Source organism: Neofelis nebulosa, chromosome 1 (genome assembly GCF_028018385.1).
Source record: "Neofelis nebulosa isolate mNeoNeb1 chromosome 1, mNeoNeb1.pri, whole genome shotgun sequence".
Classification (NCBI taxonomy): Eukaryota; Metazoa; Chordata; class Mammalia; order Carnivora; family Felidae; genus Neofelis; species Neofelis nebulosa.
In genome coordinates, this window is record NC_080782.1 from 173594904 (window position 1) to 173618870 (window position 23967).

The 23967-nt window shown below is 41.8% G+C and overlaps 1 protein-coding gene and 1 long non-coding RNA gene across 23 annotated transcripts in view; one reads left to right on the top strand and one right to left on the bottom strand.

Annotated features, from left to right (window-relative positions):
* The window catches only part of DOCK9 (dedicator of cytokinesis 9), a 290615-nt gene that overhangs the window by 151783 nt on the left and 114865 nt on the right, over window positions 1-23967 (top strand). For all 21 annotated transcript variants that reach the window (XM_058743962.1, XM_058744064.1, XM_058744023.1 and 18 more), the window contains exons 3-9: window positions 1218-1307; window positions 5337-5419; window positions 7149-7218; window positions 9056-9151; window positions 10153-10287; window positions 15906-16080; window positions 16981-17048. In XM_058743962.1, the coding sequence (XP_058599945.1) occupies window positions 1218-1307; window positions 5337-5419; window positions 7149-7218; window positions 9056-9151; window positions 10153-10287; window positions 15906-16080; window positions 16981-17048 (717 nt within the window). The remainder of the gene's footprint in view (window positions 1-1217; window positions 1308-5336; window positions 5420-7148; window positions 7219-9055; window positions 9152-10152; window positions 10288-15905; window positions 16081-16980; window positions 17049-23967) is intronic.
* On the bottom strand, window positions 20103-21916 carry LOC131520230 (uncharacterized). Of its 2 annotated transcripts, XR_009265998.1 has the most exons (4): window positions 21586-21903; window positions 20795-20983; window positions 20607-20682; window positions 20103-20270 (listed from the first exon to the last, which is right to left on the bottom strand). It is a non-coding gene; the product is annotated as an uncharacterized LOC131520230 (long non-coding RNA). The 2 variants fall into 2 exon arrangements; XR_009265997.1 differs by having other exon boundaries at window positions 20607-20983; window positions 21586-21916.

Genomic DNA, 23967 nt, shown 5'->3' on the forward strand with positions numbered 1-23967 from the left:
AGGCATAGAAAAAGAGATCAGCCTTGTGGTTACCAAAGATGGAGGGAATGGGGAGGAAGAATTGGATGCAGGAGATCAAAAGGTCCAACTTCCAGTCATAAGATAAATAAGGACTAGGGATGTGAGGTCCAACCTGGAGACTGCAGTGAACATGGCTGTGTGGTATCTAGGACAGTTCTTAAGCGAGCAAATCCTATCACAAGGAGAAAGGTTTTTTTTTTTCCCTTTTCCCTTTCTTCTTATTGTATTTGAGTAAGAGAATAGACATTAGCTGAACCTATCGTGGTCCTCATTTCACAATAGATGTAAATCAAACCATCATGCTGTATATGCCTTAAACTTATACAGTGATGTATGTCCATTATTTCTCAATAGAACTGGAAAAAAGAAAACATGGATGTGATGATGGTTGCACAGCAATGTGAATGTACTTAATGCCACTGAAATGCACACTTTTTGAAAGTGGTTAAAATGGGGGTGCCTGGCTGGCTCAGTAGGTAGAGCATGTGACTCTTGGTCTCAAGGTCATGAGTTCGAGCCCATATTGGGTGTAGAGTTTGCTTAAAAAAAATAAAATTGGGCCGCCTGGTTGGTTCAGTTCATTAAGTGTCTGACTCTAGATTTTGGCGTAGGTCATGAGCTCACAGCTCATGAGTTCCAGTCCCGCATTGGGCTCTGCACTGGCAGTGTGGAGCCTGCTTGGGATTTTCTCTCCCCCTCTCTCTTCCCCTCCCCAGCTCTTGCTCTCACTCTCTTTCAAAGTAAAGAAATAAACTTTAAAAAAAATGAAATAAAATCTGGAAAAAAGTTAAAATGGTAAATTTTATGGTATGTCTATTTTACACTAGAAAAAGGCAATTAAGACAAGTAAAAGGCAATGTAGTGGGACTAGCTCAAGCACTTGGGGCTGGCGAGGGTTAGGGTTTCTGAAAGGGGGCCTACCCTGCCTGGTGGGAGTGGAAGGACTCCCTGGAGGGCTCACTGGGCCTCTGACTCAGAAAGAAGTGGGAGCCATTGCCCCATGCCCATCTTTGAACTTTCTGGCACCAAAAGGGATCCGTGGTGTGTGACCCAAGGAGGAAGGAGAAGGGCTGTCTCTGCAGGACTGGCGGAGACTGAAGAAGGGACTGTCTCCATGCGAGGCCCGGCTGCACCCCGAGGCTGGCGCCTTTCCATCTTCCAGTAACCAAACCCTCTCCCCACGCTTTCCTTCACAGACGGCCACTCTGAGACGACAGGGTCGCTACATGTGCTCCACGGTCCCCGCAGATGCGCAAGAGGAAGCACAGAGCTTATTTGTTACGGAGGTAATGTGCCTTTTCTACGTTAATGTACACGTTATCTTAGAGTCACTTTTTGCCTACACCCCCCCTTTCTGTAAATTTCAATGATATTTTCAAGGAAGTATCAGAGAGGTAATTACATTTTTATAATGGAAAATAGGAGAACAGTATGGGGTTTTCAGAGTCTGAAATGTGGACAGAAATGTTAATAGGGGTCATTTCTGATGGCTGTTTAAAGCATGAATGCTACAGAACTTACAGGCATGGAATACGGGTAACTTAGGAACTCGCTGGAAATCTTTGGCTGAGGTTTTGTTGTTGACATTGTTTTTAATGGAGACTCAGCACACACATTTATGTATTCATTTACATGTTTCTACTTATAACTTATTTTCAAGACTAGTTCAGTCTTTATGAGATGCCAGGTGATAATGAGCAGAGCGTGAATATTCCTGATCAGTATATGATTATTATCACTCTTATTTGAACATACAGATACTGATTACCTGTTAAAGAGGAAAGAAAAATTATTGCATTTGGATTGCATTTTTTTTAGATTGGTGTTTGTTTCTTCTTCCAGGTGCGTTTAGATGAACTAATTAGGTATTTTAATTTTGTTTCTTGAAGCGCTCTTTCATTTAAAAATGATGGGTCTTTAACCCTATTTTTCTAGTTGATTTTTAGATGATAAACATGGCCAACCCCCACAAGGAATCTATGCTTTTTAAAGTGAAGACTAATTAAAATAACAATATTGTAGTAACAGTATTTAGTTTCCATTGAGATTTTCAAAAAATTAAATATGTATTGAAAGTCGTAAAAGTGTGATCTCTCATCCTTCTGGAAAGGTAATTTCTTGCCTTACCTCCTTTGCTACTATATTAGTAAAAATAATTCTGGACAAATAGAGCCAGATACGTTTGTGTAGTCTTAAATGTTTAGTATCAAGCAGGATGCAGACGCAGTGTGACTGACCCACGGGCAACTGTCTGGCCTGCAGCCTGTTTTTGTAAATAAAGTTTCATTGTAGTACCGCCACACCCTTTTGTTTACGTGTCACCTGTGACCTACTTTCACGTGATAACTCAGAGTTGAATGTTTGCAGCAAAGATCACGTGACCCTCAAAGCTGAAAATACTTACCTATCCGGACTTTTCCAGAAAGAGTTTGTTCACCTCCAAACTTATTAATTAATAATTCAGTTCTCCCAGTTGCTTAAAAAATATGACTTTTGAGGCACAGTTCTCCACTCAGTTCTTTGACTGCTGTAGGTTGAGCAATAACAACTTCATGCTGTGCTGCCCGAGCCAATGGAACGAGCCCTCTTGGGACGCGGCCACAAGGGTGGAGTGGAACAGCCAGCACTTCCTCTCCATCCTCTTGTCCAGCGGAGAATGACCTAACGGCTGTTTTAAAAAACAACTTCAAAAACCTTTCAGTATTAACTTGAAAATATGATTGAATTTCACGAGTCTGAAAGGTCACTGATGAAATGAGCCAGTCAGATCCCTGTCTTTCTGGAGATCCAGTTCTCCAGAGACTGATTTCTGATGTAGCCCCTCATCTCCTAGACTTTCTGCATCCCCGGAGGGGTGGGGGTTGCTTGTCTTATTCCAGGCTTCAGCCTTGGAATTCAGCTGGTGCCTGCCATGTGGAGAGTCAACCGGGGCTTATCAAATGAATGACTCTCTGGCCACTTAACCTGGTCAACTATGTTTCCTTACAGTTTCTTATAATTTAAAACATTTAAACGTAAGTATCTTTCTGACCCATTTTACCTAAGATATTAAAAATCTGGGCAGTCAGGTGTTTCATTCATAAATGCCCTGATTGTATGCAAGTGCTTGCTCGTTGATCTTTTTAACTGGGCAGGTGCATGTTATACTTCAGAATAGGTTTAATATCCTGAAAGAGACTTCGGTGGTATGACTTTGGTTGCTGTGCTTGTTCGAAAACCTGAACAGAGTAGGAGCATGTGCACAAGACTGTGTCATACCTAGTCAGACCTAAAATTGCTGTGCTAACGGACCTAGGGATACAGGTAATTCTGCAATCACACTTGGTTTGGAATGTAATTTTGAGTATGGATGTCAGATGTTCTGAATGTGAAAATGCTTTGAAAATATTTTTGAGAAGAATTTACAAGAGTAAAATAGTCTTCAAAAACATTTGTAACTACATGGCAAAGAGATCGGAAACTTGTTCAGTTCCACCATCCAACTCTGTTCCTAACCCTTCTCTGCTATTTAGTCCACCTTTCAGAACAATAATGTAAAATCTTACACTATCTGTCTGTCGCCACCTTGCCCATAGAGTGCTTATCATAGAGTCTGGCACAAGGGAAGCATTCATTATCGTTGTTGTAGTTCTATTCATGACTTTGGGGTAGAGGAGAGTTTGCCTCAGAAGGCCTTTGGGCATAAGCCATGAAACAGATAAAAGGTTGACCATAAAAATGGTGAAGTAGAGTGAGCAGAATAGAGACTTTGATCACAGTTAGTTAGTTAGTTATATAGTTATAACTATAGCTATAGTTAGTTATAGCCGGAGTCAAGTCAACCAGGTAAGACATAAATACATTCAACTACATCTTCACTTATTCATTTTTTTTTTCCACACTGAAGTTTACATATGTGTAGCCAAGAGCTGACTATATAGAAAATCAATGTAGCTGTTGGTAACTCAATCAAATGCTTCCCCTATTGATTCTGACTCATTTGTGTTGAGGATCTGGTGGACGCAGCCTTATAATCTTTAGTCTACACACTATTCAGTGCTTCCTCCTGGATAGATGAATGAAAGACACCGTGCTGGTCCGTTGAGTCTATTGGATAGTGAGGTAGTTTAATGCAGTGTAGGGAGTATAGAAATGTCTTTTTTTTCCCTCCGGGGTTCCTTCTAGTTGGCTTAGGAATTAAATTGATATAAGGCAGATTAATAGGAAAAAACCCAAAGTTTTATTATGTGCACATGGAGGTCAAAAAATGAAACTGAGACCCCAAGAAATGAGTAAGGCAGGCAGTTTTTATACATTTTAGACAAAGAGACAATAAATTTGGGAGGAATTGACAGGACAAAGAAAACAGGTGTTTGGGAGCCTTAATTAGTAAGGAATTCTAAACAGAATTTAGCCTGCAGTAGGAGATTAGAAAAAAATAACAAGGTTTATTTCCGTAGCTTTCTCAACTTTCAAGTCCCTACCTCTGGTGATAAGGATTTTGTTTTGTTATGGTTTTATTTTGTTTTGTTTTTTTTAACTTCTTAGTCCAGGAGAGTATTTTTCATATGGGAGATTTGTTTCCAGCCTCCAGGGGATGGAGGATGGTCTTAGTGTCCTTGCACAGTTATTTCCCAAGTGGCTTCATTCAGAATAATCACCATGGCGTTGTTGTGCATGGGATGGGCCCTGGGCCCCACAGCAGTCTGTGTAGGTTGGTATCATAGAACGTAAAGCTCCCTACTTTGTACATCCTGTTCACACATGCACGTGCGTGCACGTGATGATGTCACGGTGCCACTGAATTGGAATCTAAATCTTTTCTCCTAATAATCTCACTCTGGCCCCTATAAATAGAAGGAAAAGCCAAGGGCAGATTTGTATTATACTTGGTAACAGATCTAGTTGTCAATTTATTAAACACCATGAAAGTGTCTTTTAGGTTCACACTTTCCACCTACTCTCATGTTCTAGTAGAGGGCACAAGGCTTCCTAAACAAGTGCTTTTAACTCAGAAGCAGTACATTGTTTGTTATGTAAATGCAGCAACATGAGGTGCAGTTTTTCCTCTTGTAAAAATCTGCTCTCTGATCATGAATGATGGGCACTTAAAGGGACCCATCCCCAAGGGTAAGGCTTTAAGTGTTTTTAAGCTTTATAGGAACCTCTGATAGTGGAATTTCAGGCAAGGGAGGGTCGAAGTAAAAGAATTGTTTTGATGTTTGTGTGGCTGCACATTCGTAAACCTTCCCAAACGTTCTCCTAAAGCCATCACATATCTTTTTTCTTTACCTCTTATGCTTTCTATTTTTTATACCCTTCCCCTCACCCCGTAGTGCATCAAAACCTATAACTCTGACTGGCATCTTGTGAACTATAAATATGAAGATTACTCGGGAGAGTTTCGACAACTTCCAAAGTGAGTAAATGGTCAGACCACACAAGGTGGGGTGATACACGTGGGCAGTGTTTTTTGTGCTCGAGAGGCTTAAGGAGGTATGTAACTTCACATGCAATCAGAGTAATTGGAGAACATATTTCTAGATGGTTTGTATGTATATGGAGTAGCTATTGCTTCCAGGGTATTTGATAATAGGACTCAAACCTAGTACTCTGGGATTGGCAAATGGTATAAACATGGATGGTTTAGTTATGGCCGGTGATTCTTTCCAGGGCACCACTGATAGAACAGGTAGAGTACTTTCAGCGAGATATAGAAAACAAAGAAAATGTAAATGCTACAGTGTGTCTTACCTTTAAAAGAATACTTTGGAGAAATATAAAAAGCATGTCATATTGAATAAATTTTATGTTTAAAAAAAGTAAATCAAAGACAAGCATTCCCCAGACGATTTTCTTACTTTCTTTGAAGTATTAATGGGTTCTGGAATACACCCAAAACAAGTGTGTTTAGATTGATTAGTGGTCATTATAGTGAACCAGGTGGAGGTAGGTCTTGCCTCGAGGGGACATGTTCCATTTCAGGATATCCTGAAATGATGCAGTTGGTAAATTTAGGTAATAGTTGATTATGAAAATTGAAATCAAATAATGATGGATTGTATTGTATCAAAAGTAACCATCACCAATGAAAATTTTACTTGCATCCCTATTAATATATTTTTCTCTATGTTTGTTGCATCTGTGAGTTTGAACCATTGAAACTATTCTCAGTGGACCTAGATGTTTGTTTTTCCTCTTTGTGTGGTTCAGCCACTCCTTGGGAGTGTTTAGCCAAGTTCCCCATTGACTCTTTTTAAACTTCAGCTGAAGACACTCCCTTCCAGCATTATCTTCTCCAGATGGGGTGTGCTCCTTAGTTCTGTATTTACCCAGTACTTATTTGGGGACTTCTAAATTCTGTCCATTTGATTGCCTGAACCTGTCTTCACGGATAGTCTGGTTCATACTATTCTCATGGCTTTCTTAGAACATACTGCGAGCTGTAGCACACTGACTGCATGATATACTTTCACTGCTGGTAGATTTTACCTTTGGCATTAATAATTTTGCAGTTGTGTGATAAGAAAGAGAGGGAGGATACTAACAGTGATTAAGAACATAGATTCTATAGTCTACCTTCATCATCTGCTCTCTCTGCCCTCTGTGAACCTCAGTTTCCTCATCTATTAAATGGTCCTACTACCACCAGTCCCCACCGTCTAAAGGACTGAACGAGGTAATACATGGGAAACGCAGTGCCTAGAACATACTGTTTAATATACATGCTGGCCGCTGTTTCAGTATTTTTGTTGTTAACACCATCATCATTAACACTGTGGTTCCCACTCTGAAGACCATGACCCCAGTTCCCATTTTTTTCTCATAAACTTCATCTTAAAAGTTATTCTACCAAGTCTTTTTTCCCCCCTGTTCTACCAAGTCTTTATTAATTAACGCACTTTCCCATTTTTAGTATACCTATCTAACTCCCAACAACCTAGCCCAGCTCTTCTACATGGCTTCCGCGAGCTCTCTAACTCTTGGATCACCCACTTTGCAAAGCAGTAGTGTGTCGATTATTTTTATTCTTCAGCCGAGTGGACCAGCTTTGAGTTTGTTAAATGTCTGTTCCTCTAATGGGGGAAGAAGTGCATCTCTTCATGGATTAGGTAATTATAAAACAAGTTTCTTTCTTCTTTTTAAAGCAAAGTGGCCAAGTTGGATAAACTTCCAGTTCACGTCTATGAAGTCGATGAGGAAGTTGATAAAGATGAGGTAAGGTTATCGCTTGCGGATCTTGAAACTGGTTTAGTTTACAGACTTTACAAGATCGGTTGGAAAATTACCAACATTTAAGCCAAAAGGGGAATTGGAATGTTTCTTGAAACAGGGAAAGAATTTTTATTCGATGTATTACTGGATTGATTGAAATAAGGTCTCCATTTCAACTTGACTGCTTAGCATTGCAAGTTCTTCCTGTCTTGTTTATTTGTTCCGAGATCATTTTCAAAGGCCTGGATAAGATTTGGGTACATTGTTAAGAGACACCAAGATTACTTAGACCTTAAGTTTAAGTTGTTTTTCAGCAGACTATCTTGAAACGAACCGCCAGTAGACTTTAAATGGCTCTTTCTTTCAATGATGGGTTTGAGTGATGCATATGGTATCAGGAAGCTTTTTTCTTTCTTTTATTCTTAAACAAGGGCACTCCCCCTTCTCTTGAAGAAATCTATAGAGAGAGCTGGGCATTAAGGTGACTAGCCACTGAGCAAGGGAGACCTAATAACAAGTCAGGGCTAGCTGTCCTCTGTGTTTCTCATCTCCCCTGCTCAGTATTGGCTGCCTCATTGTGAGTTTAAGGGGGAGAGGTTCCTTTTTTTTTTTTAATCATCAGGTAAGCTGTAACACCAGCCATTCAAGAATGTGAACAATGCCCATGGTGGGAAATTATTTTAGAAACCACTTTTAAAATAATTCTGGAAGAGTAAGTGACCATCCAAAGTGAGAAACAAGATAGTAAAAACACTTGGTGCTGATTAGTAGTAAGAGTAGGACCAATGGAAATAATGCATGCGAAGGGCACACTGAAAACTGTCAAATCCTAGACAGATGAGTTATTTCTGTTCTTACGAATAATAAGAACAGTAAAACCACCAACATTACATTGAGATGGTCTAAAACAAAACAGAAGACGGGTCTTTCTGCAGTTGTCTCTTTGATTACAAAAATAAAGATCATAATTGGAGATTGGTCTTATGGGATGTGAGTTGGGTAACATGATGGTGCGTGGCCCTCTTGTCCTCCTGTACCTACTGAACGTCCATCAGGTACCGCCTTAGAGGGGCAGGGACCCACAGGGCCAGGGCCAGCTGCAGCCTGCCAGATCGTGTGTGTGTGCGTGTGTGTGTGTGTGTGTGTGTGTGTGTGTACGTACACACCTGTCATCCGTCTGTTACATGTACGAGTGTTTGCCTGACATATTTTCAGCAGCAACTGGCAACCCCATGCCCGCCTCCCTGCACCAGAGCCCACAGCTGGAGCTGGAACATGCAGAAGCATATTTCTTTATTTTTCTAGCCACGTCCCTTCTCTTTCCTAACTCTCCCCCTCTCCTCTCTCTCTTTCGTTCTTTTCCATTGCCCAATCCTTTTCTCTCATCCCTCCTTTCTCTGTTGCCTCACATTTCCTTCTTTTCTTTGTTCACCCTCCCCTGAACTGAGCCTCTGGGAAGTTTTCCAGGAATTTGCTTTTGTCCTCCAATTATAGGGGAGTGTAATTTGAAAATATTTTTCATGAAACCCAGCAGGACCTTACAACCTGAGTGGTCAAGTATGGTATGTACTTTCTGTGGCTCATTAAATACTCAAAAATAAAAAATTTGGACTGGAACTAGCTTTGCCTTTTAATGGACTAGAGCTTTCAGGGATTGATGCTTCTCCCTCTCTTTTCCTGCCGAGCCGGCTCTAAAGTGACTTGTGGCAGATGGTAACTCCAGTAATGGGGCACGATGGGGCAAGCTGGCACCAGTTGAATGATTTTCCTTTTGACCAGAGTCACAGCAGATAAGATTAGTAGTGACTGGAGATCAATTGTGGTTTTCCTTCTCTCCTAGGATGCTGCCTCCCTCGGCTCTCAGAAGGGTGGGATCACCAAGCATGGGTGGCTGTACAAAGGCAACATGAACAGTGCAATAAGCGTAACCATGAGGGTAAGGCAGTCCATCACCCTGCACTCCCCTCTCATGAAACCCTTTTTGCTGTAGGTCTTGGGAATCATGCTCAAAATGAATGAGCATGTTGTTCTTCCTGACAAAAGTGACATTGTCTGGTCAATAAGATGCCTCCCTGGTGATCAACCTCCATTGGTACCGTCCTGCTCGCACCCACTTCCCCTGCTTCATGCCCGACCACCAGCGTGACGAGATCTTCATCATTGGGCTGGTGCGAAGGCACATTTGCCGACGGAGGCTTTCTTCTCTGTACCCACGACAAAAGCGATCGTGGCACCTGCAAGCACATCACCCAGGGGCTAAGTCTAAGCACTTTTGGGAGGTCTACTGTGGCAAGGTGAACAAGAGCAAAGCTGGAGGACTGGAAGGAAAATGGTTTGATTGGAAGGGGGTTGGAAAGAGAAGAGCAAAACTAGTATAAAAAGCCATTCAGGAAAGAGGTAGGAGCAGAGGAAGAGCAGCATGAATACTGAAGAGAAGAGCCATAATGGAAGGGAGGGAGGGTGGACGGGGAGAGAAAAAGGAAATCCAGGGAAATGCGGACTGTCATAATCCTGAGGCTGGAAAATCGTTCAGTGTCACGAGGCAGAGAAAAGTTCCTATTCTGCGTGAGCAAGAAACCCTGGGGATTTGAGAAAGTTTCCATCCTTCTGTGCTGCATCCCAAACTGGAGCTCATTGCACTGCTTTTGGGTGGTTATGTAAAAATATCAAATGCTGTGGGTAAGAAAAAATGACCCATGAATGTTAAGTGAACCATCTCCTCAGAATTTAAACGCACTGAAATTATTAGACGTGATGGAGAGTCTTAACTTACCCTTACCTGGGGCGTTGGCCAGGATTAGATTGGTTTTAGAGAGAATAGAAACGGTTTTTACACATGTGTACTGTGTAAAAACACGTGTGTAGCTGTGAGTGATTGGGAGCGACTGTGACTCTTTTCGTTTTGAAACAAGAGCTGTGTATGTATTTTTCTCCCAGTCATTTAAAAGACGGTTTTTCCACCTGATTCAACTTGGTGACGGATCCTACAATTTGAATTTTTATAAAGATGAAAAGATCTCCAAGGAACCAAAAGGATCGATATTTCTGGATTCCTGTATGGGTGTGGTTCAGGTAAATATGAGTAGAGTTCTATCATCAAGTTTTCTGATCTGTAAAAGTACCATCTGTGAATTTGCAGATTTAAGCAAATACTTCCAAGAATGGCAGTATCTGGGGAGGAGGTAGAACAGCTGTCAGGTAAGTAAAGGCTCGTTTTTCATCAGATACATGTGAAACAGGCAGACTTCTATTGTAGTCGGCTGAGCACCATGGGGCTGAGCTCCAGTGTTTAAGGCTCAACCACCTTATACCTGTGTGACCTTGGCCAGGCTATTACCAAAAGTTTCTTCATGTGCAAAATGTGGGTAATGATCATGTTTCCTTAGTAGAGTAAATTGAGGGGACTGGATGAATTCATTTGGAAATATTCAGAACAGTTCTTAGCATCTCCGTGATGAGTTTTATCATTTCTCTCATAGTACCAATAACAGGATTAGTCAAGAGACTGGGTTTCAGATCCAGACTGAGTTCAAATCCCTGCTCTACCACTACCAACTGTGTAGCTTTGGAGACACTGATCCTCTCTGTGCCTCAGTTTCCTCATTTGTTAAATTGGGATAATTGTATTGAATATGGTTATTGAGAGGATTAATTAATATATGAAAAAAGAGCTTGGAACAGTGCTGGCACATGGTAAGAATTCAGCCAGTATTGAATATTTTTGTTAGTGCTATTGAAGTTGTAGAGTTATTCTTAAAAATTACTATTATTTTTTTTTTTTTGAGAGAACAAGAGCGAGCAGGTGAGAGGGGGAGAGAGAGAGAGAGACAGAAAGAGGGGGGGGGAGAGGGAGAGAGGGAGAGGGAGAGAGAATCTTAAGCAGGCTCCATGCTCAGCATGGAACCTGACTCAGGGCTCAATCCCATGACTGTGGGATTATGACCTGAGGCAAAATCAAGAGTCAGACTCAACCAACTGAGCCACTCAGGTGCCCCTTATTTTTAGGTCATGACCTAATGGTTCAGTGAGTTCAAGCCCCTCATCGGGCTCACTGCTGTCAGCACAGAGCCTGCTTAGGATCCTCTGTTTCCCTGTCTCTCTGTGCCCCTCTCCTACTGGTTCTCTTTCTCTCTCAAAATAAATAAATACACTTAAAAATTAATTTTAATCATACATAATGCACAACTGTACTCACATTATAAAAAAAATCAGACCATTACAAACTGGAGGTCCCTGTTGATCCCTATCTCTCCCTTTCCCAGGGAGCTGCTGTTACCAGTTTCGGTGTAGGACCGAAAGCTGCTGTTTTGGTGTAGGACCTTCCAAACCTTAACAGAATTTTCTCTGAAAGCAAGTTGCCAGATTCTCCATCTGTCCGTCTATCTCCCCACCCCCCTGCCACTTTCCAGAAAGGTCTAAGGCAATAACTTACAAGGAAACATAAAACACAGGATAGCACAGATTTAAAGTGTGTTTGAAGGTAGGAGAGGTGAACAAGGAGTCAAGGTAAGGAGGAGATGAACAGGAATTAAACTAAGAAAGAAGCATAGGTGTTCAAGAGACCTAACACCTGCTGTGGGTGGGTGACAAACTGGGCTCTGTGCTTCCTAGCTTGGAGACCCGTTCAATCCAGTTAGCCAGAAGCTGCCTGAGTAATCTCAGAATGAAGATCATTCAGGCATTTCTCATGGGGGCCCTGAGACAGAGGGCACTGTGTGGTTAATGAACAATCTCCCTGACAACTCCTCACAATAGATGCAGTCACCATTATCAGAGAATTCTTCCTAAAATGACTCAGTGTTGGCTGATGACATTGGCCCGAAGCTCAGTTCTAATCAGAAAGGTCGTTTTGTGGGGCCAGTGTGATTGAGGTTAGAGACACAGCTCTCCGGCCTGACCTTCAGGTGTGTACTTGTTTATGTACTCACATGTTGAAAATTACATTGCATTTTCATCCCAAGTAATTCATTCATCTGGTTTAAACCGTCAAGCAGTGCAGGAAGGCAACCCTGCGAGCACCTTGTTGCCCGAGTGTCTTCCACCTCACCCACTCCCCACTCCCCTGACGTGATCGTTTTCAGCTGTTTTCACTCTTCTTTCTGGGATGTGCCTCCATAATGCTGGAAAAGGCACGTCCGCTGCTTTTTATTCATCACTTCTGGACATTATGGAAGGTAGGATTTTAGTTCCTGCAGCCCTCCTTCCTGCTCTAATCTAGGTGAATTGCTGTCTCAGCCTCTGGATAGCCATCATTCTGGAAACTCTTTGCCTTCCTGCCTGCGTCGGATTCCCTGTTTCTGAGATCCCATGTCTTCTTTCTTGTTCCACTTTCTTATTTTGGAGGAGCACATCCTCCAAGTAGCTTCCTGAGAAAGAATGTCGAAGTTGTTAATTTCTTGAGAGTTAGCTTATCTGCCAATATTTTTGGTTTTGCATTCAAACTTGATGGATAGTTTGGGTGTATATAGAAATCCAAGGTGAAATTTACCTTCGAATTTGAAGACACCCCATTATGTTGTTGTTTTGGGGGTCTGATGTCCCTGCTCTTCTTAATCTTCTCTTTATCTCTAGTGACTTGCAATTTGGGTTATTTTGTCTTCATTTTGATGTGGGGTTTTTTTTGTTTTTTTTTTTTTTTTGTAAACTGTTTGTTAAGGCAGAACCTACAAACAGAACATGGACACGTCATGAATGCATGACTCAGAATTTTTACTACTAGATTTGGATCTGTTTTGTCTTACGTGCGGAGAACTCTGGAAGAGCTCTCATTCTGGAAACTGTGTCCTGTGTAATATAGCCACCTTGGTCTTCTGGAGCTCTGCTCAGTCTCTTTAACTTAGGGGGACTGCAGGGCTCTGTCGGGCTCCCCTTCCCAGGCCACAACCCAGTCACCGCCTCCAGCAGAAAGCTTAAGGGCTGCTAGGGTGCAGCTCATCTATGTCCCGTCCAGCAGGGGTCATGGTCCTGCCCTACCTGTGGTCAAATATCCGCAAATAGCTGTTTCATCTCTTCTGTTCAGTTTTCTAGTGGTTGTGATGGGAGAGCGAGTCCAGACCCTGTTCCTCCATCAAGCCAGCAGTGGAAATTAGGGGTCCAAACTCAGACACCTGCAGGAACCGAGCAGGAAAATTAAGTAAAAGAACAGGCCTGTGTGGAAAGCAAGAGGGAATGCATCACATTCTGTGACAAACTGGAGCACGAATGGTCCCGTCTCGTGGGGCCGCCAGCCGCCTCCCCGCTGTGGCTGATGCTGGGCGGAGCTACCAGTTCAAGGGGGCCAGATGATCTGTTTTTGTCTTGTTTTTAGCAAAAAAATCCAGAAATACAAAATTTTACTTAAATCTTGGTATTTTTGATTACCAGAAACCAATTTAAAAACAGCCCCAGGGATGCCTGGGTGGCTCAGTCAGTTAAGTGTCCGACATTGGCTCAGGTCATGATCTTGCAGTTTGTGAGTTTGAGACCTGCGTCGGGCTCTGTGCTGACAGCTTGGAGCCTGGAGCCTGTTTCAGATTCTGTGTCTCTCTGTCTCTCTCAGCCCCTCCCCTGCTCATGCTCTGTGTCTCTCTGTCTCTCAATACATCAAAGTACGTTTCTTCACAGTGTAAAATAGGCAGGACCAGAAACGGTCAATGACGGTGAATTAACTTCTTGTGTGGGATTTCCAAGTAGGGGTTTCATTTGTATTCTTGAGCTAGGAGACCTTTCAAGTTACTTTCTAGTTAAATCTTCAGGCATTTCTTTTAAAGAAAAGTTTAAAGCAAAACTATTAAGAGTTTTGTCGCCTGTGTTCGGCACAGCGTGTAGGTGATTTGTGCGTCCGGCATCCCCGGGCTGTTGGTCAGCCTATGCAGTGTTCTCCGTGACCTTAGGTCCTGACTTTAAGGGACATCTCTTCCTTCATATTCTTCATATTCTCTTCCTTCATATTCTTTCTTCATCGGATGTGGCTGATGGTGTTTAACATTTAATGAATTGTATCCAAGGCTTCAAAAAGTTAAATAATTTGTTTTTATCCACATCTGTTTGGAAGCTAAGCACCAACACTGTGGTTTGTTTGTTTTTGAATTGTTTTTGGACATTGTGGAAAAAAAAAAGTAGTTGATTAATGCTATGGGTTCAAAGAAATGCATAAACTGAAAATTTTAAATAAACCTGCAAGTTATCCAGTGTAGAATCTTAATGCCTAAAAGCATTTTAGAACCTTGAAGTTGATTACGTTTATTTCCAGATCAGGAAGATCAGGCTGAGAAAGAGGAATAACTTAGAACCAAGGCCTGATGTCTCCCCCACTTTTAACTTATTTTCACAGTTGTGACTGGGACAGAAAACATATTTCGTACCTAGCCTTTTGACTCCTGTCTGATTCTGGCCCTGATGTGAAGTGAGGCGCCCGCAGCGGGCAGTATGTACGTAGCTTGTGTGGCCTGCGTGTTTCTGAGAAGCACGCTGCCAAGAACACGGCCACCTTGGGGAGGGTCAGGGCGTCCCTGCCACCTACGCCGAGGAGCCTCTCAGGGACTGCGGCTAGCCAGCCAGCTGCTAGTGGGTGAGGGCTACTCTGCCCCCTACAGGTTGCCCTCAGCCTGTACATGCAAGGAATCTTGGGCTGTGGTCCTTAGAGCCGAACTTCTTTCTAGTGCTGTTCCCTGGAGGCGATTGTGCTCACCAGGGGAGGTTTGGTACTGTCTGGAGATGTGTTTTAATCTTCACAACTGGGGTTATGTTCCCTGCATCTAGTGGGTAAGGCCAGCGATGCTGCTAAACATCTTGCAGTGCACAGGCCGACTCCCACAACACTTACCAGCCTTAAGCATCAGCAGTGCCAAGGCTGAGAAACCCTGGTCTAGGGCACTTTCATCCTCCATCATTTAATGCATGTGACTACTGTCTTTGTACTTGGAGCTGGACACTCTTTGACAGGTGTAAAAACTAGAGGAATGAGGGAAGGCTGTAGACATGGTGTCCAAATACCTCTGGGGACTCACAAATGATGGGAAAGTTCCAGATGAGGAGGTCAAACACACTGAGAGATAATGTTTGCTTTATAAAATGGGATACCATGCACTACTTCATCAAAAGAAAAAAAGGAGCTGGAGGAGTTGAAAATTTTCAGTGAAATTTCATTCATTCAGTAAATTTTTTTTCCAGAGCTTATTGTGTACCAGGCAATGTTCTAGAAATCTGGATGTAGCATTGAACAAAAGTAATATCTACCCTAAGGAGCTCTCATTCCATTTGAGGAGACAGACAACAAGTAAAATCCATGATGTGTCAGATGGGAAAATAAAATTATGGAGAAAATAAAGCAGGGAAGGTAGAGACTGATGAGGGTTTGTGGGGTAGGGACTTGCATTTTTTTTAAGTTTATTTATTTGTTTTGAGGGGGGAGGGGTGGGGGGGCAGAGAGAGAGAGTATTCTAAGCAGGCTCTGCAGAGCCTTACACGGGGCTCGATTCTGCAGAGCCTGATGGCGGGGCTCGAACTCACGAACCACAAGATCATGACCTGAGTCAAAGTCAGGTGCTCAACCAACTGAGCCACCCAGGTGCCCCAGGGGCGTGCATTTTTAAATAGCTTGGCCCCAAACGCCAATGAGATAGCATCAGTCAGCAAATAATAAAGAGGAAAAATTTTAAGGCCATTCTAGTTCTCTTAAAATGTGTCTCTGTACTCCTTTTCCATTTCAGAACAACAAAGTTAGACGTTTTGCTTTTGAGCTCAAGATGCAGGACAAAAGTAGCTACCTTTTGGCTGCAGACAGCGAAGTCGAAATGGAAGAATGGATCACAACTCTCAACAAGATTCTCCAGCTCAACTTTGAGGCTGCAATGCAAGAAAAGCGAAACGGAGACTCTCATGAGGGTAAGCAGACCTCGCTTTCTCCAGGGACATGGATACTTCAGGGCATAGGGAGCCTGTGTATCGCCAGGTACGCGAGCAATGGGGCAGATGTGAGCTCTTCACAGAGAGCTTGTGAGCAAAGATTTCATCACATTAGAATTTACTACCCTGACAACATTTTTATCAGGAAACCTTAAATGGGAAGAGCCACAGCTTCGGGGCAGAAAGGAAGACTGAGTTCAAGTCTTCGCAATATCATTTTTCAGCTGTGAGACCTTGGGCAAGCTACTTACATATTCTGAGCCTCGGTATTCCCATCTGTGAAGTAAGAATAAAACAGAACTTGCTGGTCGATGGGAAGATTAAATAAGATTATGTGTCTCGAGTACCTGGCACAAAATCAGCACTTAAAATACTGTGGTTATACTGTCATTAATCCTATCCTTTAGATTTTTTAAGACAAAGTTAAGATGGGCAGAAGCCTCATTGGTGGGAAGAATCTGGCTATGTTCTTGACAATTCATGTTTTGTTTCAAGCTCTTAGCCCAGTGAATCTCAACCCTGGCTGTACCTTAGAAATTCTGTGAAACTTTTTAAAAAATTCTCTTTCTTATTTAGTTGGCCTGGGGTGGGACCTGGGCAGGCATTTTAGTGGGTCTGATGGATGTGGCCATGCAGACTGGTGTTCATAACTAATATCAGTTCTTTTTAGACAGTGTCCATACTGTATCAATTATTAAATATTTGGTTCTCAACCCTGGGTGTAAGTATTTTTTTTTAAAAGCTCTGCGTGTTTTTAATGGGCATTTAGAGTTGGAAACCACTGCATTCAAGGGTGAATATAAGAGGCCTTTGACCTCCTGCTTTAAATAAAATACGTTCAATTACAAGTAACTCAGGTCATCTGTTTTGCCATTTTAGATGATGAACAAAGCAAATTGGAAGGTTCTGGTTCCGGTTTAGATAGCTACCTGCCTGAACTTGCCAAGGTAATAATCATCTTCAGTCTTCTGCCCTTCATAGAATGATACTGAAATATTTCTCATTTCCTAGCTTGTCCAGGATGGAATCTATTGAAATGAGTAACAATTACATTGTAGTAAATCGTTAAAAAAGACATTGTGGTTACTGCTCTCTATTTTCTGTCCGAAATGTGAGGGGAGGTAAAATACTCACCTGAGTCAGATTTTAGTCTTGTTTTCTGGAAAGTGCCTTACAGATTATTTTTTTTATTATTCTGTGTCCCTGCCCTTCCATAATGTTTACTACCAGATTACGAGTATTGAAATAACCAAAACGCACAGGTAAAGTTTCCCACGTTAACATGGTACCTACTATGTTCACACATACGCTCTCCCTATTCACGTTAATAGACACACTTCCAAAGAGGGTGGTCTGTGACAGTCCTACTGCTAAACCAAACAGGGGTTGCCTGAGTTTTGTAAATTGCCTCTGGGTCACTCTGAATGAAAAAAAAAAAGTTATACTTGTCTTTAATAATTTTGAGAAACCTTAAAGTTACTGAAAATCACAAAGATCAAAACAGCCGACCTCATTCCCATGACCCAGATTCAACCCTGTTACTCTGTGGTCCTTTTAGCTTCCATATTTTTTAAAGAAATAAAACATCAACTATAGTTAAAGTTCTTTTTAAACACCATCCTTACTCCATTCCCTTCCTCCTCCACAGCCTCAAGCGGTGACAGACACTGTTACGAGTTTCCTGGGATTACTTCCATTTTATCTCTGTATCTTTCCCAGTGTATCTATCATAATGATCTACATGGTTGTGTTCCTTTCATATGTTTAAAAATGTGGGGCGCCTGGGTGGCTCAGTCGTTTAAGCGCCCAACTTTGGCTCAGGTCACGATCTCGCGGTCTGTGAGTTCGAGCCCCCACGTCAGGCGCTGTGCTCACTGGAGCCTGCTTCAGATTCTGTGTCTCCCTCTCTTTCTGCCCCTCCCCTGCTCGTGCTCTGTCTCTTACTCAAAAATTAAATTAAAAGAAACATTAAAAAAATTTTTTTTAAATGTTATATAAATGCTAACATATTATTCTGTACTTTTCTTTCTTAATTCAACTTTGATTTTGAGATCTGTCCAAGCTGGTATATAGATCTAGTTCATCCCTTTGATTGCACCATGTAAGCATTTTATTTTAGCTGTTCTGTTATTTCCAATTTTTTTTCCATTACAAACAATGCTACAATGAATATCCTTGTACTTGTCTCCTTGTGTGCATCTATGAATGATTCTCTTTTAAATGAGAGAAATATCTTTGTCTTCTCCAGCCATTTCCATTCTTGCTCTGTTACTGCCTTTTTCTTCTTCTTCTCTGCGAATACAGTGTAATAGAGACCCTACACACCCACATCTTAAACACTGTAATAGAAAACATGGTTTATCCATATACGATTATAAATAGACTGGCATTCAGCATTGACCTTTACTTTGAGACAACATGGCTGTTCTAAAATATAAAATCTCCCTCCCTGGCTAGGACTTGAGAGTATTGTTTTTCTTCAAGACTTGACTGTTACCACAGTATCTTTTTAGCACCTGCCTATTAAAGCTAATTTTAGTGTCACCATTGTAACCGCCTACTAAGCTGGGACGGCTTTTGGCTTGTGTGTATGTGTTTTTGTGCTATGAACTTCTATGCATCGTATTTTGCATTGAGATTCACTTTTTTTGTTTCTGGATATTTGGGGGGCTCGTAATTTCTCAAAGCAGAATGTTTAAACCCATTTTATTTATTGAAGCAGATAATATATGCAATGCAATCCAGAACTTGGAAAGTAACTTTCTACACTTACTGGGTGAACACCGTGGACACCTAGGAGAAGACTCATATTGTTTGAGCCTAATGTTGATTAATTAGAAATCTGTATTTTTTTCCTCCCTGTGAAGACATTCAGGAGTTGTGCCCTCCTTTCTTCTCTCACTGACTACCTGTAGCTGACCAGCATAATAATTCAATATTTCTCAATCCTAAGACCTAGGAAAACTTTTATTTACTTTATTTTTTTAAGTTCATTTATTTTGAGAGAAAGAGCTCACATGCAGGGGAAGAGCAAAGAGGGAGAGGGAGAGGGAGAGAGAGAGGGAGAGAGAGAATGAATTCCAAGCAGCCTCTGCACTGTCAGTGTGGAGCCTAGCGCGGGTCTCGAACTCATGAACCATGAGATCATGACCTGAGCCGAAGTCAGGAGCTGGATTCCCAACTGACTGAGCTACCCAGGCACTCCCTAGGAAAGTTTTTAAACTTTCCTTAGTTTACTTATATGAGATAACATATATAAGAGAGTTAACGCACACACACACAAAGATATTTAGAGCTATTTTCAAACTGTGTGTAACAGGTTAGTTGAAGCAGTTTTGGTTGGTTAAATCAGATTAATTAGTTTAAACCCCCCATTTCTTTTTATTTTGCTTTGCTTAATTAATTAATTAATTAATTAATTTAATGGAAGTAGAACTTATATGGAACACTAGTTGGATAGCTCAGTGGATTTCACATTTGGGCACCTGTATAACCACCACGCAGATCAATGCATAGAACGCTTCTAGCACTCCAGCAGACTATCCTGTCCTCCCCTCCCAGCTGATATGCCTGCTGTTTTTATGTCTGTCACTGTAGATTAGTTGTGACTGTTCCAGACCTTCTTATCAGTGGGATCATACAGTATGCGCTTTTTACGTGAGGCTTCTGTAACTTAACATTATACGACCCAGACATTTTAAAAATATAAATGGGGGACGCCTGGGTGGCGCAGTCGGTTAAGCGTCCGACTTCAGCCAGGTCACGATCTCGCGGTCCGTGAGTTCGAGCCCCGCGTCAGGCTCTGGGCTGATGGCTCGGAGCCTGGAGCCTGCTTCCGATTCTGTGTCTCCCTCTCTCTCTGCCCCTCCCCCGTTCATGCTCTGTCTCTCTCTGTCCCAAAAATAAATAAAAAACGTTGAAAAAAAAATTTAAAAATATAAATGGAATAGAACTGAATAGAGAATATTAAATACACTCCCCTTAATAATGACAGATATTATTTAAGAACTTTTTTTATTAAGTAATCTCTGTGTCCAACATGTGGCTCGAACTCACTACCCTGAGTCTCATGCTCTACCAGTTGAGCCAGCCAGGCAGCCCAATGTAGTATGTGTATATGTATTGGGTTGTGATATAAACGTATTTCTTACTGTGGTCATGGTCAAAGCCTGAAAAAGAAAGCATCATAAGGGGCTTCGCTGTTGTTGTTTCTGCCCCCGACCCCAGCTCTTAAGTGTTTTAAAAATATTTTTATTTCAGAAGATAGAAAAAGGGCAGCAAGTAACTTTTCAAAGGGAAAAAAAAAGAAGAATGAAGATGTATTGCCATGCAGTCAGCGTGCTGCTGGTACACTTGTGATGCTTGTGTGGTGTTGCGGGGCGGGTGAGCCCAGGCCTGACTGTGCGGGACTCTCAGCCCTTCACAGTCCAGGGCTCCAAGCACCAATGTGGTCTCAGCTTAGTTTATAACCTTCTCCACTGTGTCCGGGTGGGGACCATTTGTACCTGTTAAGGAAGCAGGGAGTTGACTGACTGCTGGTCCTCTTGATCTTGAGAGGAATGGATTCCATAGTTGTGTAATCTGCAGTTGAAGTAGAGGTGGGGGGGTCGGGGTGAAGGAGAAAGAGACTGTGTGCATAGCCACTTGGGAGAGGGGAGTTTAATCAGGGATGAAGAGGCCAAGAAGTCAATACCAGGGATGGAGGTGTAAGGAAGGGTCCAGCGGGAGGTCAGGCCACAGGTAAATAAGTTGCAGAGAAAAGACGAGCGGTGGAGTCAGGCAGGAGGTACTGACTGTGTGATTTAATGGCAGGCTCCTCTCTGGTCAGCTCCTCTTTCTGCTGCATTCATCCTGTTGCCCCGGCTTTTGTCTTCCACTGTGACTGAGACATAACAAACAGGATATGAGTGACAGGAAGTTGTTTCGGTACAAAAATAACTGATGTCTCATTTTGGAATATAATGGAGGGGGGCCCTTGACATATGACAAGGGTGGTTTGGGCCTAGGTTTTCAGAATATGTTGTACATTCTCGGCCCTTAGATTGCTTGTACATTTAGTACTGAACGTCTTTGTTGTTTTCATATTGAAGACACGCTGTATCTACCCTAAAATCTCTTCTTTTCCTCCTGTTGTCTAATATGGAACCAAATACGTGTTTGTTGTAAATGTAACAGCACTTATAGTATTAGAGCACATGGTCTTATAAACATTTTTATTAACTACACAAACTGTAGTTAAAGTTAGTCAATTGGTTTCTTTTCTACAAAGTCAAGGGGTAAGGCAATCAGGCTGTAAACCCGAGTATGATTCATTTAATAATGTTTTTCACTGGTTATGTTTATCCTAGGTGTCATTGGTACATATATGTCACCTCCTTGTGTAAAGAAAGTATGAAGAAAACCCTCATGCTCCCACCCTATATTTTCCTTCACAGCTTTTCTATTTTTGTGGGTTTCTTTGGTACTCAGAGAACAGCAACTCACCTTAATTTGGTCTCCCCAAGTGGTTCTGAAAGAAAAGCATTGCTTCCTGTTAATCCAAAATTGCTCACATTCAGTTACTTTATAACTTTTTAGCGAGTGAACTTAATCTTTCTAGGTAAACCTTGTGTTGAATACAAGATGAATTACTGTGTCTCAAACTTTATAGTCTCACTGAGGTTGAGTAAGGGTCAGTCGACCAGGCTTAGCAGTATTTGTTGGAACCCAAACAGTTTCACAGATACCTTTTCTGACTTTTTTAAACCAAGTCTGTAATAGATGCTTCCTTCCCTGTATCCTAATCCAGAAAACTATGTCATTGTGTTATGATACAACGGAGGTGGCTGGGGTTTTGTTTATGAGGTCAGCAGGCATTCCAGCATTCCATCTCTTGAGCCTCCTTATTCTCTGTGCTTTATTATTGGTTTGTGACACAGAGGACGAGATAGTGGTCCCGGAGCATTAGATACCTTGCAAGTAGTGGAAACAAATCATGACAGCTCTTTAAATTAAGAAATATACGTTCTGGCCTCAAAGGAATTTGCTAAGTCTTCTTGTTCCAACCTATTCTGTTTAAGCCAACAGCCAGCACAATGTTTTTCTGATAACTCATCCTCAAAATAAGATGCTGTTGGCCACGGTCTCTGGCATTTAATTGTTTTGCTTGCTCAGAGATGAACTTAAGACACAGAGTATCCTCGAAGCCTGTGGCAGTCCTTCTGGAAACCCTTTGAATGTTTGGTCCATAATTGCATCTTAGGTGAGGAAGAAAGCATTGTCAGGGTGTGTCTTTAGTGGTTAAAGGTAGGGCTCACAGGAGTGAGGGGAACAGCCTTTGTTTTAGACGAATCATTCTCTTGACTTCTAAGCAAGTACCAGTTTTTACAGATGACGGCTCTGTCATTGTCCATTTTCTTCATGTGTTCCTTTCTGCTGAACCCAAAGTATTAGACGGGTTGTGAGCAGGACAGCAGCAGCAGCAGGGTCCGGGGAAAAGCCAGTCCAGTTCTTCCTACCTCCACGGTATGGACCAACCACAGGTTATTTTAAGAGGAAGGCTGGTTTCTGTCACTTTGAGAAGTGCTGGGTGGCATAGGCTGTGGGATAATGTTTTTTTTACAGCTATGTTTTGTGGGTCCTTAGACTGTGAAAGTATTCATTACAGGAAATTATTTTATCGTCTTTACTGAAACTTAAGTAAAAATAAGTGTGTTTGCTATAATAAGTGAAAATATCCAAAGTTATATAGAGTTAATCTTTCCCCTTCATCCTCCACCCCGACACCCAGAGAGCATTAGTGTTACTAACCTGTTGTAATTCCCCTGGCGTCAAACCGATTGCTCGTGGAAACACACACACATATATAGCGTTTGTAGTTTTTTAAAAAATATGTTCGTGATATATATACATGACTCTGAAACTTGTTCCATGACTTAAAAGTATCTTGTAGATGTCCCTCTGGGGCCGTAGAGGGTCTAGTTTACTCATTTTTCATAGCTGCGTGGTATTACAGATATGGATATTATGCACTTTATTTAACATCTCCATATTCATGAACATTTTGGGTTATTTTCCTTTTTTTAGTCTCTACAATCTGTGCACAGTAAACAACGTGGCTTCTTTACAAAATACTTGTGTTCTAGGGATGTTCCCCAAAGTGGGACCTCTGGGTCAGAGGTTATTGTGTTTTTAATGTTTTAAATATTGCCAGGTTGCTTCCCCAAAAAGTTGGAACAACTGACATTTCCATTTCTCTGTGTCCTCACCAGAGGAGTGAAAATGGTATTTCCCTGCTTTAATTTGTGTTTTGCTGCTTAGTGGTGAGATTTTCCTACTATCATATATTTGGGTTTCTTCCTCTCTGACTTGCATGCTCATATTCTTTGCCTCTTTTCTTTTCTTTTCTTTCTTTCTTTTTTTTTTTTTTACTTTTTTTATGTCTTTATTTTGAGAGAGAGACAGAGAGTGCGAGTGGGGGGAGGGGCAGAGAGAGGGAGAGACACACAATCCGAAGCAGGCTCCAGGCTCTGAGCTATCAGCACAGAGCCCGACGTGGGAGCTCGAACTCACAGACTGTGAGATCGTGACCTGAGCTGAAGGCCGATGCTTTTAACCAACTAAGCCATGCAAGTGCCCCCTTTTTTTCTTTTCTAATAGTTGAAGGCCAGACAGCCTCAGTTAGAAGTCAGGCTTCTATTGAATGTGTTGAGGTCTTAGGCAAAGTATTAATTCCTTGTGCCTTAGTGTCTCCTCTTTTAAACAAGGAAAATACTAGGACCCACCTCCTATCGTGGTATAAGATTTAAATGTGCACTTAGGATAATAACATAGAAATGTTGGCTGTTGTCCATAGAAATTTGCTTTTATCATTATGATACTTCCAGA